General features: G+C 39.4%; 2 protein-coding genes across 4 annotated transcripts; both read right to left on the bottom strand.

Annotated features, from left to right (window-relative positions):
* Positions 1 to 1,362: 1,362 nt before the first annotated feature.
* On the bottom strand, positions 1,363 to 9,392 carry LOC114475826 (15-hydroxyprostaglandin dehydrogenase [NAD(+)]-like). Its single transcript, XM_028466951.1, has 9 exons — positions 9,267 to 9,392; positions 9,099 to 9,193; positions 7,853 to 9,019; positions 5,998 to 6,121; positions 4,570 to 4,676; positions 4,331 to 4,427; positions 1,917 to 1,993; positions 1,606 to 1,763; positions 1,363 to 1,535 (listed from the first exon to the last, which is right to left on the bottom strand). The coding sequence occupies exons 3-9, from the start codon at positions 7,943 to 7,945 to the stop codon at positions 1,406 to 1,408; spliced, it is 786 nt and encodes a 261-aa protein (XP_028322752.1). The 5' UTR covers positions 7,946 to 9,019; positions 9,099 to 9,193; positions 9,267 to 9,392; the 3' UTR covers positions 1,363 to 1,405.
* On the bottom strand, positions 9,388 to 16,684 carry LOC114475827 (15-hydroxyprostaglandin dehydrogenase [NAD(+)]-like). 3 transcript variants are annotated; one of them, XM_028466953.1, is made up of 8 exons: positions 16,453 to 16,586; positions 16,141 to 16,241; positions 15,929 to 16,052; positions 12,866 to 12,972; positions 11,792 to 11,888; positions 11,509 to 11,585; positions 10,567 to 10,724; positions 9,388 to 10,426 (listed from the first exon to the last, which is right to left on the bottom strand). In XM_028466953.1, exons 2-8 carry the CDS (start codon positions 16,189 to 16,191, stop codon positions 10,312 to 10,314), a joined length of 729 nt encoding a protein of 242 aa, XP_028322754.1. In that variant the 5' UTR covers positions 16,192 to 16,241; positions 16,453 to 16,586; the 3' UTR covers positions 9,388 to 10,311. The 3 variants fall into 3 exon arrangements, with proteins under 3 accessions (XP_028322754.1, XP_028322755.1, XP_028322753.1); XM_028466954.1 differs by having other exon boundaries at positions 16,141 to 16,246; positions 16,453 to 16,580; XM_028466952.1 differs by lacking the exon at positions 16,141 to 16,241 and having other exon boundaries at positions 16,453 to 16,684.
* Between the last annotated feature and the right edge of the window lie 1,017 nt (positions 16,685 to 17,701).

Raw genomic sequence — 17,701 nt, forward strand, 5'->3', positions numbered from 1 at the left:
TAGTGTCATATTACTCAATTATTTTCCATGATCAGTATTACAGTCAATATTTACATCACTTACATAATTTGTTCATCTGAAGTAAAATAATAAAAGCTGTTTTGGTCAAACTCTGTATTATGTCGTCAAACAATTCACACAAATTTTTGATCAAAAGACACTGAACAATTTTTTTTTTTTTTTTTAAACATATACAGTACATAAAAAGCCATTCATAGAAAGACAAAATGTCAATCTCAAGTGTGATTGTGTGGAAATGGTCAGGTCCCAAGTTCGAAACCGGGCGGAAACATGTTTTGTACCATTTCTGTTAATTTGCTTTCCTTCCATAATCGTTTGTTTTGAGGTTATACTCTAGCCAATCGTGAGAACCAAAAAATGCAAAAGGAAGTTAGAATTTTGTCATTTGATGCTGTACATGTACCAAACTCAATCCGGTCCTTTAGAGCAGCAATTCTCAACTGGTGGGTCGACGACTTGTGCTGGGTTGGTCGCAGACAGCTGGTCAAACAAATACAGTATAATGTCTCTCATGTTGGACTTGTCTTATTTTTGAAAGAATCTTTTCTTTTGACAGGCTTACTATGAAATGCATGTTACACAGAAAATAATTTATGTTTTAAAAAAGATTGTGTTTTCATCGGCTATTTTTGAAAAAATTAATTTGGTTGGTTGAATTCCATAAAAAAAAAATTGCAACCCTGAAAAAACAAGCAGGTCTAAAAATGGATGACGGGATGGAATTCTAAAAAAAAAAAAGAAAAGTGGGTCGCGATTTAATGATTGTGACAAAATGTGGGTCCCAGGGTGAGACGAGTTTAGAACCCCTGTTTTAGAGCATTCAATGTGGCTTGCAGGATAAAGTAAAAATAACATAAAACATGTAGCTCTGTGTAAATTACCAACTAATTCAGTTGTAGATAAATCAGCCCCTCCAAATACACAAATTCAATGAAACTCCAAAATATTGACAGGGCTAAGAGTGTTCCAGTGCTTATATCACATGACAAATTTATTCCACAAAATGTCCCTAAATAAATATTAAATGATCACAAAATCTAAACAAAGACTCTCCAGAGATTGATATTTGTCACATATTTCTTGAATATTGTTTCCTCATTTTTGATATCATTTATATGTAAAAGTGCAAACTAACGCACATTACAGTTGAAATTGATTGTCCTCCATCTAATAATCTGTGGCCAACTTAAGATGAAATTAGAATTACACTAGAACTAGAATCCAGTTCCTCAATTGAAATCAGTTGAAGTGCTAAATTCTAAATAAAAGGCATGAAGTCACAGTATTTAATAACATTTTTCGTTAATTCATTTTGCATGTGAATTATCATTACACCAAAAGTTTAAGTTTGAAGATTTTATTTCTTTCAGGATGTTGTGAAGAATCACTTGTTAGGGGAGATCAAATTTGGAAAAGTTATATATTCTTTTCCTTTTGGCATCACCATGAGAGCCTCTCCATTCTTGGTCTCGTCTGTCACCATTTCCAGGACGGCTTCAGCCACCTGAGATGGACTGCAACAGAAGTACAATTTTTTTAAAATTACATTCTAAATTTCATTCTAGAAGATTATGAATTACTCACGTTATGACCCCCATCTTTTTGACGAGCTGCGCCGTTGCATCAGCCATATGGGAATATTGTCCTAATCTGATTGGAATGTTGGAGAATAGATCTGTCTGCACAAACCCTGGACAAACTGCATTGAATCGTACACCATAGCCTGATACAGTAGAGGCACTCTGGTTAAAGAGACAAAGGACAACGTTTAGACACTCACATTATCCTGCAGGGTTAGAGTTTCTGCTTATTTTTCTAAATGTCCCGTATGACCCTAATGGACTTCTGGGGCACACATTTAACCGTTGTATCTTGTGATTCTTTTAAATACTTACAGCCATGGCTCGTGTAAAACTCACTACTCCATGCTTTGTGGCTGTGTAGACGGGACAGCAGGAGAAAGGTCCGAGACCTGGAGGACGAAAGTTTAATTAGCAGTAGAAATGAGCAGGATTTTGTTTTGTAGGTTCATTCTAAGCTTATTAACTGTAGGATTTTATTAGATTATTAATCCTGTTTTTTGGATGAATGCTATGAATCAGCAATGCTCAACTCCTGTGCATTGTTAATAACGCCTTCCTGTTCCAACATACTTGAATCTAGTAGATGAGATGAGTTTATTTGTCATTGCACATGTTACAGAGCAATTAAATTACATTTCAGTTTCATCCTGTCCAAGAAAACATGAAAAGAAAATCGCATAACATTTATAACATAACATGGGAGCGCAGGAGCGGGAGAACTGCGGTTCACCACAAGAGCGGCGCCCCTCAATTCGATGCGAAATGGGATAACAAGGGGTAAGAAGAAGAGGTTTAAAAAAAAAAAAAAAAAGGTAAAAACCAAACTAGGCCCTTGTAGAGAGGGTCAGAGTTTGGGATCCTGAAAAAACTTTTCAGCAACATTGTGACAGAAACCAACAAACAACATACAATTCAATACAACAGCATGTTAGCACAGGGGATGGGTCTTTAGGATGCGTAGTTCGCAGGTCAGCCACAGTGTGGCGCTGTCCTTATGGCACGCCTCCTACTGCCAACCGCTGGGAAGGAGGAGGGTTAGAGCCAGAGGAGACGGTCACAAAGACATATGTATGTGATATGTAGTGATGTAGGAGGAGTGAAAGTGTTCAGCCTGTTTACTCAGACTCTGCTGCTGACTCTCACGTAGAGATGACCTCGAGAGTTCGTTGGCAGAGCCGACATGAAAAGGGAGGGAAAGGTCAGAGCGTCGTATCAATATTCTGTCCATGGAAAGGAGAAAACAAACCACAGGCTGTTCATTCAGGGGGGGCGAATGAGAATAGAGAGGTGTTTTGAGACGTGCTAGCCATAACATGACAGCAGAAGACCCAATATCATAAATTCCTTTTTTTTTTTTTTTTTTTTTTTTACCTTGTCTGCACATGCTGTCGAAGGTTAACACTACAAGAAGTGCAATCTTTTGACAGCAATGCATATTTTATTATTGCAATTAAATAAATTTATTTATTTCATTGCATAATTGTGACCATCACCAGCCCTCCCTAGGGAAGGGTAAGAAATACTTTATTAAAGGGAGGATGTAAAAAAGAGAGGGCAGTGTTACACCAAGGTGAGGGGTTGGAGAGGGGTGGGGAAGTTAACAGGGAAGAGGGATACAAGATAGGATATGGAATGGGTGGGGAATAGTTTTAAGTGATGCGATGTGAAATTGTGGTTGTGTATATTGTGTTTATTGTTGTGTTGTCAAGCCAGTTTGGTGACCAGTGTGTGGTTTAGGAATAATGGTGGTGGCTGTGAACAGAGGAAGAGGTGAGTGGAAATTCCATAAAACAGGTATTTGGGAACAACGTGTCTAAGGTTGAGCCCAGTATGAGTGTTATCCCACAGCCCAAGGCCAGTGCATCCATGACAAATGTATTTCCAAGTACCGCCACTGCAAAACCCAAGAGCCGCCCCCGGGCCCGAAGAAGCAGTCAGGCCAGCAGCAAGAGCAGGCAGCCTAAGGGCCCCCGGCGACCACCCCACGGCCAAGCAGTCCCCCGAACGCCCCCAAGATCCCAAGCCGAGAGGCAGCCATCGCCCCCCCATACACACCCGAGAAAGCCCCAAGGAGCCAAGGACCCAGCGCACCACGCCACCGATCCCACCCCCAACCCCCAGACCATCGACCCCCCCACCCCACCCCCGCGCCCAACCCCCCGAGGGGAGGGCCCAGAGAACTCCAATATCATAAATTCCAATCTAGTGGTGGACGTCTTCCACGTCCTCAGGACTTGTGAACTCTCCCATTGCCCGTCCTTCTAGTAGAGAGATTTGACCAAAAGCGAAGAAAGACCAGAATATCAATTCCATGATCAGATTCAGGATTGGGACGCTGATAGAGGCTCCTATTAGATTTAAACAAGACAAAAGAGCAGCAAGCAGGGAAATGAGGGAGCGGGATGAATAGCGTCCTCCTCTGAGAGCAAGCAGGGAATAAAATAAAATAATATATAGAATGATGCAGATGAAGATCTGATAAATAACCACCTTTCACCATGTCCAATAAATTTGCTAAAAATGTTTAAATTCGGCTTTTGATTTCATTTTGAACAACATATACCTTCATGGATAAAATTCAAAGTAGAAATGAGAATGATTTTACTGTCCGTCACTAGTTTAAATGCAAGAAAGTAAAACATAACATGTAAAGAATTACACAAACCATGTAAAGTTCTCTTCCATCTCCTCAAAAACTCAATCCCAGTGTACATGATGTGTTTTACCGGCCATGGATCCTGTGTTGATGATGACTCCTCCTCGACCTCCGTGCGTCTTGTTCATGTGTTCCAGAGCCAGATAGGTCCCTCTAATAACGCCTAACTAAAAACCACAAAATTTGTTTCTGTTCAACTCTTTATTAGTCATTACATATTATTCCATAACAGAGAGGCAGCGACACGAACCAGCATGTCACAACGCATTCTTTGATGAAGCTTTAGCTGTGTAAGTTGACCAGTCTTACCAGGTTGATGGAGACGGTTTTTTCCCACGTAGCCTCATTCAGGATCCCAGCATTGTTAAACACGATGTCAATTTGTCCAAAAGCGTCCACAGCCCTTTTAAAAGCAGCTGGGGAGAGGAAATCAACAGCCTGTTAGGTTCCGAAAACAGTTCCACAACAAAGTCTGCAATGGATTAGCAGATATTAACGAAATGTTTCGGTCAAAACACACAAAAGGAGGAACTCAGAATCTGCACAGTTAGACTTTATTTTATAGATTGCGCCCTGTCTATTGGAACATATGTATTTTCTATAATGCAGTTAGTTTTAATTTATTTATTTTTTAAATTGCATTTCAAAAGCTGCCCAAATTATGGTTCTTTAAAATGAATTTGTTTCAAAAAAACACTCTAAATTTCAATTTTGAATTTGAAATACTTTGTTAATCCTAGGAGGAAAATTGAAAGCCTCTATCCCAGGCTTAACGTGCACCATCTTTTGAGGCAGTGGTTCTTAAATTCAGTCCCACACTGTAAACCCAAATAAATTACCAGAACTCAAAAAAATTGAGGCAATCGATTGCCTGAATTTGAACGTGATTGACTTAAAAGTAAAAAAAATTCCTAGAATTTAAAAGGTTGGATGACTGGCTAATTGTACTTTTTGATAACAGTTAAATTAAACTGTTTTATGAATTAAGTTTATTTCTAGATAATCACTATTTGAAACAATTCTTAGCATGTCATTACTTAATTATATTAAATTGTACTTGTTGTGTTTTCAAGTTATACTTATAAACCAATATACTGTAGTTCCATTTACTCAAAAATTATTAGTTAAATTCACTCAAAAAGGAATAAAATGTTACATCAACTTGACATAATTAAGTTAGAACTTTTTTTTTATATAACTTTGAGTGTAAACTACTTAATCTATTTAATTACTTTGATTGTTTGGGTTTACAGTGCAGTGATAACCAATGTCCTATTGCCCAGGTCCCCAAAGTGTGGTAAGGTTACACCCAGGGGTATGCAAAATGTCATAGGGGGTACATGAATAAAAAATAAAAATAAAAAACTAGAATACAAATCGACCATCGGTCAGGAGCCTCCATGTATTGTCACAAATTACACATTAGCCGACAACCCATGGTTACAGATTCTTCTTCTTTTTTGCTTTATTATATATTGTTCCTCAACACGATAAGGTAAAATTCAGAGACAAATTTCATTGCATGGACTACGTTTTATGTGACATTACATCAGTGGTTCCCAATCTTTTTTGGGTCGTGACGCTATTTTAAAATCACAAACTGTTGGCGTCTTAAGAGACTTTTTGTTTTTCTTTGTCAAATTAGCTTTTAATAATGTTTTTTGTTGCCTGGATTAGTGTTCAAAGTGATGTGTCTCCCAGCAACACAGTTTATATTAAACAGTTTGTGTGAGCTACCTTTGAACTGCTCCTCTGACTCAACGTCACAGTCCAAGAACAAAACGTTCTGTGAGCCATACTGTTTGCCCAAAGCTTCCGTTAAACTCTCCCCTCCACTTTTATTCACATCCAACAGAGCTACCTGCACATGAAGGAAACACATGAAAACATTAACATTAAACAAGTAAAACACACACACACACAACCTGGAATTACTTACAAAAATATGCAACCTGTGAAAATGCTGCTACAAGTCATAAATGTTATCTTTGAAAGACAACTAAATACTGGCACACGTTTACTTTTCGAGGAGTGTAATTTGATGAGATCAAGGTTCATGTTTACTGCATTTTTCCACATCACGAAGTATTAATTAAAATCAGTGGAAGTGTACACACCTTTTTATTTCTGTATTGCTTGTAACACTGAGAACTTATGTGTTGGCAGCAAAATCCATCAACTTTTTGCCTTGACAAAATACCGTCAAACTTTTTAAAGACTGATGTAAAGTCTTGTTACTGATTTGTGACAAATATGTACTGGAACTGTTCATTCCAGTTAAGCGCGATGCCAACATCCCAAAAAGTAGCTGCTGTTAAATATTTGTTAAAAGAGAAAACACCGGATGCCTCTATACCAGCTCACTATTAACAAACCGCAGATCTTCCTTTAACGACCAAGATCATTGAGACGGTGTCTTTAACCAACTCAGTCAATTCTTAACCTTCAACAGAATATTTGACATATTTCAGTCAGGCTTTCATTCTCATCACAGCACAGAAACAGCTCTTATCAAAGTGATAAATGAAACGTTTCAGGAAAAGTTTCTGTTCTCATTCTATTGGCTCGAAGTGCTGCATTTGACCAGAACATTTTATTGCACAGATTGCAAAACATGGGTTGAACTACTGTAAATGGAAAAGTACTGTAATGGTTTAAGTCCTACTTGGAGGAGCGATGTTATTTTGGAAGCATTGAAAACTTTGAATCTGACAGATTAATAATGTTCTGTGGGGTTCTTCTGGGCTCTGTTCTTGGACCCCTTCTGTTCAGCCTTTATATGCTTCCTTGAGGACAAATTCTGCTGTGCTGTAAAGTTGATTATCAAAATTACGCAGATGACACACAACTATATCTATCACTGAACCCAGATGACTAAGGTCCCATAGAGGTGTTGTGTGACTGCTTAAAATATAAACCGCTGGATGAGTGAAAACTTCCTTCAACTAAAGGAGGTGATTGTCTTTGGTAAAAGGGAAAAGATAAGTTTTAGTTGTTATGCTGCAGAGAAGTCGATAGATTTTTAATCTCTGTTGAATGCCTTTCTGTTGCACTTTTTAATCATGTCAAGCACATTGAATTGCCTTGTTTATGAAATGAGCAATACAAATAAATTCCTCTGGCCTTCATTTTAACACACACACACACACACACACACACACACACACACACACACACACACACACACACACACACACACACACACACACACACACACACACACACACACACACACACACACACACACACACACACACACACACACACACACACACACACACACACACACACACACACACACACACACACACACACACACACACACACACACACACACCCCCTATTATTGGTTATTGGATATATAGGAAAACTTTACAGGCAGTTAACTTTCAAAAGCATGATAAACTCGTCACATTTGATTCTAGGGAAATGTGTGATGTTGAAATGATTAATTTCAGATGATTGAAATCGGTTCACGATTAATTTAAGCACCTGTAGTAGAAATACAGTTCATTTTCAATGATTACATGTAAAAAAAAAAACACACACATCTAGACAATACAAAGTTCATGCTCTGTAATAAAATCTCTACCTTGGCATCGTTTTGCAGCAGAATCTCTACCATTGCTCTTCCTATCCCCATCACAGCTCCAGTCACCACCGCAGTTTGACCACGCAGAGACATTTCAGATGTTTTGCAATTCAGCGATGCAGGCTCGACCTCAAAGTGAGCTCAGTGCTAGAAAGAGTGAGAACTTTGAATTAAATGTGGCACCACCCACCAAAGGTGACAGTGAGAGAGAAGGATGGGGGTTGTGCTAGTCGGCACTTATACAATGAAGCAGAAAAACCTTTGTACCTCCTCCACCCATTTTTATGTTTGGGAGACCTCAGCTGACTCAAGATACAATCAGAATAGTCTTAAATTCATTATAGAGATTTGACACACAGGTCAATGACTGTTTAGAAATGAGATGAGCTCAGAAGCAGCCTGACAGGGTCAGATAAGAATGTTATGTTGTTGGTTGTTAAAACTTGGGTAAAGAATATTTTTTATTGTATGAAATTATTATTATTATTATTATTAATAATAACAATAAAAATAAATAATTGGTGGGCACCTATTTCCAATAAATTGTTTAATGCATGTCAAACATACTTTGAAGTTGCATCTTTAATTTAGATTGTGTGCACATTCAGTAACTGGAGGAACTCTATCCATTTGTGTGATTATAAATGTGATTTACTGTAGTACACATAGTTTTTTGATACAATATATTACATTTTGTGGCTGGTAGAGGAAGCTTTAAGTTACAAAGTGACAACGCCACCTAGGGTAAGCCTAAGACCTTGCATATGGGCAGACAGGTTTGTTTTACCTTCAATCATGGGGCAGAGACAGAACCCTTAGTTATAACAGGTAAGGTCTTTAAAAGAGAACTTGTTTCTTTTCAAATAGTGTAGAGGAATTAAACAAAACAAACACAAACCCAAACAAAATACAACACATGCAAAATACATCAAATACCAGTTATGCGCGGTAAGATATACAATATTTACACAGTGGCAATTCTTAGAACACCAAAGGCGTTTTGATAGGTAATGTCAAAAGAAAATCCCAAGACCAGTTTGGGAGGGTTACTGTGTTTTGAAACATCCAGAACAGCACCGGTGGAAGGAGTTGCGCCACAGCGCGAAGAATGGTGTGTGCCAAGACTTTTATCCCCTGCAGACGCAGAAGGTGTATAGTTTGGTCCCTCTGTGGTATATAAATGCACCAAATTAGGAGACAGAAGGATTATAATTCTAAGGGAGCCAGGCAGAAACCAGCAGCTTACCGGTCAGAAGAAGCACCGGTCCCAAGACCCCAACAGAGGCGCGCTCCCGGCCTCCGCAGAAAATGTGCGTAAAATGCGCCTACCGACGCACCTCACTGCATAAAGAAGAAGGCATTAGTGCGGACGAGGCACAGCCAGGTGGATCAAAAGGCGAAGCATGCCGCTTACCCAAACATCCCACTCTGATGACTTCAACAAACAGCTGTCGATGGCCAATGCAAGATGTAATCAGCAACAAACCAGGTGCGCAAGGAGGAGTGCTCCAAGAAACAGGTAGGAGGAGTGCAGAAGCAGTCCACCCTGTCACAATTTGTTTTGTTTTGTTTTTTCACTCTTTTACGTATGCTTAATCTCCATGTAAAGCATTTTGTTTCACTTAGGTTGAACATAAGTTCTGATCAGTAACACGTTCGGTCATAAAGGTCATAAGGTGGGAGTGAGTTTACCAGTCTGGTTCAACATTCAAACAGTTTGGTTGAAGATCCACAAAGTTTGCCTGGAAGGGAATTAAATGAATTATTTATTTAATGAGTGTTGCACAGTTTATTCCTTCTGCTGTCTCTCCTTGAGACAAAATATATGAAGCAGGTTTGTTATAGTTATAGCCACAAGAGTACAGCCTCTTTAAATCCAGCCCAGGCCTATGAAAGGATCATTTTATTTTCCGATTCTCCCCTGCCGTAGGGCAGAGGCGTTAGAATAAATGTTTGACATGAATACCACTAGAAAAAAGCTTTTTATTTCTTGGAAACATTCTAATACAAAACATTAAAATGAACAAATGTGTGGTAAAATAGTCCCAAAAACCCAAAAATAAGAAAGCTGAAGCTCAATAGCTGCATTATTTAACAATAACTGACTACAGTACTTCATAGTGACTAATAACCAAACACAGTTTATATCCTAAGGTTTTCACATTAGATTTAAGTGAATTCTTTATACTGTATGACACAACAAAATACTTTTTTTAGTCCTTTGTAATAATCTGTTTCATATTCAGTCAAAGCCCTGTGTTGTACACAAACTGACTGCTTGAGAGGTTTTATTACTTAGGTTTTGTTGGAACATTCTTTTCTGTTAAATAGAGTTGATTAACCCCTTCAATCTGCCTTATCTTTGGTCTCGAATTCTCTGCACCAATACCACACAATATGTCTACGTTCCCTGACACCAAATAGAATGTTTCATGCCACAGCTTTGTCAACAGCTACTCTTAAATTGAAGGAAAAGTTGCATATGTCTTTCCTGTCTTGAACACCATCAGGGCCTCTCCATTCTTTGTCTCGTCCGTCAGCAGCTCTAGGAGGCACTCGGCCACCTGAGATACACTGAAACACATGATGAAATCGAAACACGATCACATCACAGTGTCACACAACATCAGATGTTCATCTACTGTTTAATCTACTCAATCATTCATAGATTGTAATGATTTTTGGATCACTTTAAAGCAGTCAGAATTACGTACCTTGTGATCCCATACTTATCCACAAGCTGTTGGGTTCCATCCATTAGGTGGGAAAACTGTCCCAGTTTGGATTGGATATCAGAGGTTAAATTAGTATGAACAAACGCTGGACAAAGTGCATTGAGTCGTACACCGTAACCCGACAGCACAGAAGCAGCCTGTTCAAACAGAAATGCTCCATGAAAGACATCATCTGGCCAAAAAACATAATACAGAATGTGTATTTATATTCAGCTACACTACTATTTGTTTCATATTTGCAGATAATTAAGTGTTTTTTTTTTTTTAGATAACTCTGTGACTGACAGACTTTTATTGTTACATTGGTGCCAATTGATTATTGCCCAGTCATTCGCTATCTCATAACGGTTAGAATGAGACATTAACTGGGTCTTTCTAACTTTACTGAAGTCCTGATGCGGTGATCTATATGCTCCTGCTCCTCTGACATTGTTACACTGAATGATTTTTCCTGCAATGATTTATCATACTACACTGTCGTTTGGTTATCTCGAGAAAAATGTATGAAAGCATGGCTCTTTAGGGCTTTTGTATCCAATAGCCAAATTCAGCAACACATGTTGATATTTTGCAGCTAGCATGCTAATAAAGAACCTACAGTAACTTCGACCCAAAATAATCTTTTTGGTCCAACTTTGTGGAGGAAAACATATCGAGAACATGGTCCATATACCATCCAGGCCTGTTTGGCAACTAGGGCTACGGCTGCATAAAGGATGGATGTCCCTTAACATGGGTAGGATATCACCCAACCTGGCAACACTGTTTGAGACTTCTCAATGGTGATAAAATATGGAAATTAAGAGAGTTGTAAATGTGGTTGTTTGGGATTTAAATGGAGACTTTCTGTTTGTGCTTCAAACTATCTGACAAACATTCTCCAAACCTTCTGGAACTTTATCATGAGAAAATTGTTCTTACTGCCATAGCCCGAGTGAATCCCACTACAGCGTGCTTTGTGGCTGTATAGACTGGAAAGCTGGGAAAGGTCTGAAGACCTATGGAACAAGAGTGATATACAGTAAATTCATTAGAATGATTTCAAAATAAGAGCAATATCAAGATGATCCTGTTATGATACTTCGCTATCTATAAAATTAGCAATACATTTGTTCTGGTTTACATCACATTCTCTTGTCTATGTGTGAGAATTTTATACCTTTGACATTTTTATTCATTTTTACATTCTAATGTCAATCTTTACCAGCCAATGATGATGTATTGATGATGACTCCTCCTTGACCTCCAGACTGCTTATTCATTTGCTCCATAGCCAAGTAAGTTCCCCTGATGACGCCCATCTACAACACAAACTCATCACCTTCTTCACAATACCACCATAAACACTTTGAGTCTATGGAAGGGTTGGGGTCAATTATAATTGCGTAATTGTAATTTAAAAAATCTGTTGCTGTCATAATTGTAATTAAATTGTAAATGAGTTCAGATAATTGACTTTGTAATTGTATTTACCATGAAAATTATATAAAGAGTGTCAATTATAATTTAACACAAAACTGAGGAACCATGTTACACTTCTATGTATCTACACATATAAAATATGTTTCATATCAAGTTTTCCCACATTTTACCATTTAAAAAAAATGAAATTGAGGGGTACACTGACACAAAAAAAGCTCAGACGCCCTCACCAAAAACCCATGTTTTCATTGGTTAGAAAGCCTAACAAGGTAACCAAGAGATAGGAAAGAAATTAGAGGATAGATATTTGTTTTAAGGAGGAAGGTTAACTTTTATTAGGTTAATTATTTCTGGCTCAGTAATTGTCATTACTTGTAAATGAACTTTAGTAATTGAAAATGTAATTGTGATTGACTTGCTGAGGATAAAAAAAAACTATTGTAATTTAATCGTAATTGGGGAAAAAATGCTGGTCATTGCAACAGTAATTTAGTTGTAATTGAACATCGGTAATTGAAAACGTAATTGTAACTGAAAAATGTAATTGACCCCAATCCTGGTCTATGGTCAACTTTGGGATTCCAGTTAATATAACACACAAACACACACTCGAACACAAGCAAATGTTCTGTGCTTATATACTTTGTGAAAAAAAAAGTGCAAAACTTTTTAAGTATTTTATTGCTTTTTTTTATAGATATTTTTTTTAGCTTGAAATAGTTATAGTTAACAGAACACAGACAGTATAGAATTTTTTTTAATTAAGTTGATTTTCATCTTAATTGCTGGTGTTATGCTATAGAAATTATTGTGTCGATACAGGCAGCTAAAAACACTCTTACATCCATGAGCTTACCAGGTTTACGGAGATAGTTTTCTCCCATTCAGCTTCATTCAGGATGCCAGCATTGTTGCATAAAATGTCAATTCCTCCAAAAGTATCCGTGGCTTTCTGAAAAGCAGCTGACAAACGCAAAAAAAATATTTATGAGCAGATTTTCTGTTATTTGTTTGTTATTATTATGTTCCTGTTAACTCCAATAATACATAATAAAATATTTTTACTTCCACATTCCAAGTCTGTCTTTCGGAGTACAGTATAGGCAAATGCTAGCGGCACCGGTGTCGTGAAAAATAATGCTATGCGTGAAAGCTTCCTACAGGCGCATACATATATTTACACATATACGCACAATATTTTGCTACCTTAATTTTTCCTACTAGATAAACCCTAATTCTAACCCTAAAAACCTTTTTTTTTCAAAATGATGGGCGCGCATGCGCAGTTTGCCAGGTGCGCTTGCCCACTGTCTACTGTGGGAAACTTTCACCGTCGGTTTATTTTACACTACACCGGCCATCATAGGGGGCGCCAAAAATCAAATATATATGTATATATATTTTTTACATTATTAATGAAACAATCAAAGCACTGATATTAGTATACTTAACTTGATAGCATTATTAATAATTAATCTAGTTTTAATTAAAATGAAAAAAATTGTTTTACTCCCGCCCATCCAAATTGATTGACAGGTTGTCAGAGGCGTGACCCACGCAGCTCAGACCGGTTGTTTACCGTTTTCTGCTGCAGCTAGTGGAGTTATGTCTAAACAACTAAACTAACTGGTGCACAGGGAAGAAAAAAAACAGAAAGAAGAGGAGAAAAATGTGGGAAAGCCAGAGGTAAGCCAGTGTTTGACTCTCATGGATTTATGAACTGTCAAACAAGCTAGCAGAGCGACCATGCTAAGGCATGTTAGCAGCTAGTGCTAAACAGAAACAGATAAAACACTAGCTTAACAAAAACATTGATCGCATGGCAACAGCGGCCTATTAATTTATTACATTTCATTGTAGTTTAAGATAGATAGATAGATAGATACTTTATTCATCTCCATGCAGGGAAAGTACAATGTAAAAATTTAAAACAGTGCAAAAAAAGTACTAAGGTAAAATATAATGGTATAAAAACGAAATACAGTATAGTGTCTGCCAGTCCAGTTCAAGTGCAGTTGTGCAGATGACAGTGTGCAAGATACAGTTGGGTAATGGTCAGTTTGTACATACTTAGAGTCCAACTTGTAGATGTGTGTGTGTGTGTGATAAAGTGCGCGTGTGACAGAGGGTGCATGGTGTGATTAGCATTAAGTCCAGTGTTCTATGGTTGATTTTATCGCCCCCCCCCCTAGAGTTGTTAAAGAGCCGCATGGCGTGGGGGAGGAACGATTTCCTCAGTCTGTCAGTGGAGCAGGACAATGACAGCAGTCTGTCACTGAAGCTGCTCCTCCGCCTGGAGATGGCGCTGTGCAGTGGATGGTGTGGATTGTCTATGATGGACAGTAGCCTGTTCAGAGTCCGTTTCTCTGCCACAGATGTAAGGATGTCCAGCTCTGTGCCAACAACAGAACCTGCCTTCCTCACCAGTTTGTCCAGGCGTCCAGCGTCCTTCTTCTTGAGGCTGCCCCCCCAACACACCACTGCATACATGAGGGCGCTCGCTACTACAGACTGGTAGAAGATCTGTAGCAGCTTCTTGCAGATGTTGAAGGACGCCAGCCTTCTGAGGAAGTACAGACGGCTCTGTCCATTCCTGCACAGGGCCTCTGTGTTGGCAGTCCAGTCCAGTTTGTCATCCAGCTGCACTCCCAGGTATTTGTAAGTGTGAACCACCTCCACACAGTCACCTTTGATGTTGACAGGCTCAAGGTGCGGCCTGGTTCTCCTAAAGTCCACCATCATCTCCTTGGTCTTGGTGGCGTTGAGGAGCAGGTGGTGAGAGTCGCACCACGTGACGAAATCCTGGATCAGTTCCCTGTATTCCTCCTCCTGTCCACTCTTGATACAGCCAACGATGGCTGTGTCGTCCGCGAACTTCTGCACGTGGCAGAGCTCCGAGTTGTACTGGAAGTCGGACGTGTACAGGGTGAACAGGACCGGAGAGAGCACAGTTCCCTGCGGTGCTCCAGTGTTGCTGGTAACAGTGTCGGACCTGCAGTCCCCCAGTCGGACGTACTGAGGTCTGCCAGTCAGATAGTCTGTAATCCATGCCACCAGGTCTGATCCTACTCCCATCTCTGTCAGTTTGTGCTTGAGGAGCAGAGGCTGGATGGTGTTAAAGGCGCTGGAGAAGTCCAAAAATGTAATCCTCACAGCACCACTGCCTCTGTCCAGGTGAGAAAGAGAACGGTGAAGCAAGAAGATGATGGCATCCTCTACTCCAACCTTCTCCCTGTAAGCAAACTGCAGAGGGTCGAGAGCGTGGTGGGTCTGTGGCCTCAGGTGATGGAGCAGCAGCCGTTCCATGGTCTTCATCACGTGGGACATCAGGGCGACCGGCCTGAAGTCGTTCAGCTCCCCAGGATGTGGTTCTTGGGGACTGGAATGATGCAGGATGATTTCCACAGCTGGGGGACCCTCCCCTGTCCCAGGCTCAGGTTGAAGATACGCTGTAGGGGGTGTCCCAGTTCCTGCGCACAGGTCTTCAGTAGTCTGGGGGAGACTCCATCTGGACCTGTAGCTTTGCCAGGGCGTAGCCTCCTCAGCTCTCCACATACCTGAGCTGCTGTGATGGTGGGTGGTGTGAGCGGGGGGGGGAGGTGTCCTCTTCTGTGCTGGAGATGGCTTGTGGGGTTGGGTGGGTGGGGGTTGCTGTGCTCGTAGGTGCAGGGAGATCAAACCTATTAAAAAACTGGTTTAACTGGTTTGCCCTTCCCACATCAGCCTCAATGGGGGCTCCTTTCTTTGAGCTGCAGCCAGTGATGGTCTTCATCCCCTCCCATACATTTCACGAGAACTATGTATTATTATGTACATGTAAGGAGTCACGTCACAGTTTGTGTTTTATACAATTAGGATCAGCGACAGACCTTTTTGACTTAAATAAAAGATAAATTACTCAGCAAAGTGCTTGGGTTACCTTTGAACTGCTCATCTGATTCAACATCACAGACCAGGAACACAGTCTTGTCCCAGTCGTACTGTTTGTCCATTTCTTCCTTTAAATTCTCCCCTGCAGCTTTATTGATATCCAGCATTGCAACCTGCAATTGATCAATGCATTAGATAAAAGACTACAACCTGATTAAGCAAAAGGAGCTAAAAGGTCAATTTGTGAAGCAACTTTTTTACCCAAACTCTCGACTTGCACAACACCACAGAATGTGAGTGCAAAGTTTCCATTCTCGGAATTACACATGCACGCCGTCACTATGCCCGGTGAGCTCAGCACGCTCACCCGAAAAGAAAAAAAAAAAAAATCCAATGCATTATCATTGATATTAATAATAATAATAACAATATTTTCACTGATAAATTGCAACATGTTATGAAAGGTAAAAACAGCAATGAAATTAGCATGCAGTACATTTTAACACTGAGTACAGTGTGGAAACATGTAGGAAGTGTAAAACCCCCCGCACATGCACAGTGAGTTGTCTCTACCTTGGCACCGTTTTTCAGAATAATTTCCACCATTGCTCTTCCTATTCCCATCGCAGCTCCGGTCACCAAAGCAGTTTTCCCGGATAAAGACATCAGAGCGCTGAAATGCGAGATTACTAGAACAAGATTATTGATTTAGAACTTGTTTAAAGGGAAAAATGTGAAGAAAACGAGAGAGAAGGTTTCCTTGTGAAGGGTTCCGCCGACAAGAGGAAGTTTCCTCCTGTAGCGGGTTGAGACAAGCAAACAACATCTGGAAAGACTGGAATTAAATGACTTTGAGGCTCAGGGTTTGCTTGTTCTATACTTTACAGGTTTAAAGTTTAACAATTAGACATAACGATTTAAAACGAAAGACAGAAGAAACTTTTTACTCATAGGTAAGGGGTAAACTTTAAAAAGGATCCATTGGAGAAAGAATGACCCACATCAACCCTTCAAGTTAGTTCCCTAAAATGAAATAGAAAAATTTTAAAATAAAAAATGTTCACAGAAAACTGGGTACATTTTGATCATATAACTGAAGCTATGGTCATTTTTATTAACTTTTTGTTGGAAAATATATATAAAATATATATTCTCAGATTCCTTTCCAAAGTTAAAAAGCCTATACTGAAAACTTGTATTACCTTCCAGGGCCCACCTTCTAGACTTGGTTAGTGTACTACTAGATCAGCTTTTATCACATTTGTAAAATCAGACCAATTAATGTGGACACACAAGATATTCAAATACATTTTATAATTTTTTTAAAAAATGTAACCCATTTTTTCATACAAAGTTGTTCAAATGCATAGAAAAGTAGGCAATGTTTGGAGAAAAAATAAAAATAAAAAATTAAGCAGTGTCTGTGACTTCTGAGAAACATCTCGGACAAACCGTTTAACCACAGTCAACCACAGGATGGTGGTGTTCTCTACCTGGTGAGAGCCTGAAGTGATTGAGTTTAACATAAAATTAAGCTTTGAAAATAATAACAATCAGAAATACTTTACTAATCCCATGGGGAAATGACTTTTGTCCTATTGACTCAGGCTCTTAAAGTAAAGGAATTATAGCAAAGGGGAAACAAAAATCACGAGACGTAATAATTAAATACAATGATGAAAAGAGTCAAAAACAAAAACTGCAACGCCGAGACGACCCAGCGGCCCACGAAGTAGTGGGTTTGGCTGCCAGCACTAGCCGCCACTGGAGCAGATGGAGGCGGCGTGACAGACGACAGAAGTGTGGCTGCCAGGGAGGACTG

Source organism: Gouania willdenowi, chromosome 14, assembly GCF_900634775.1.
Source record: "Gouania willdenowi chromosome 14, fGouWil2.1, whole genome shotgun sequence".
Classification (NCBI taxonomy): Eukaryota; Metazoa; Chordata; class Actinopteri; order Blenniiformes; family Gobiesocidae; genus Gouania; species Gouania willdenowi.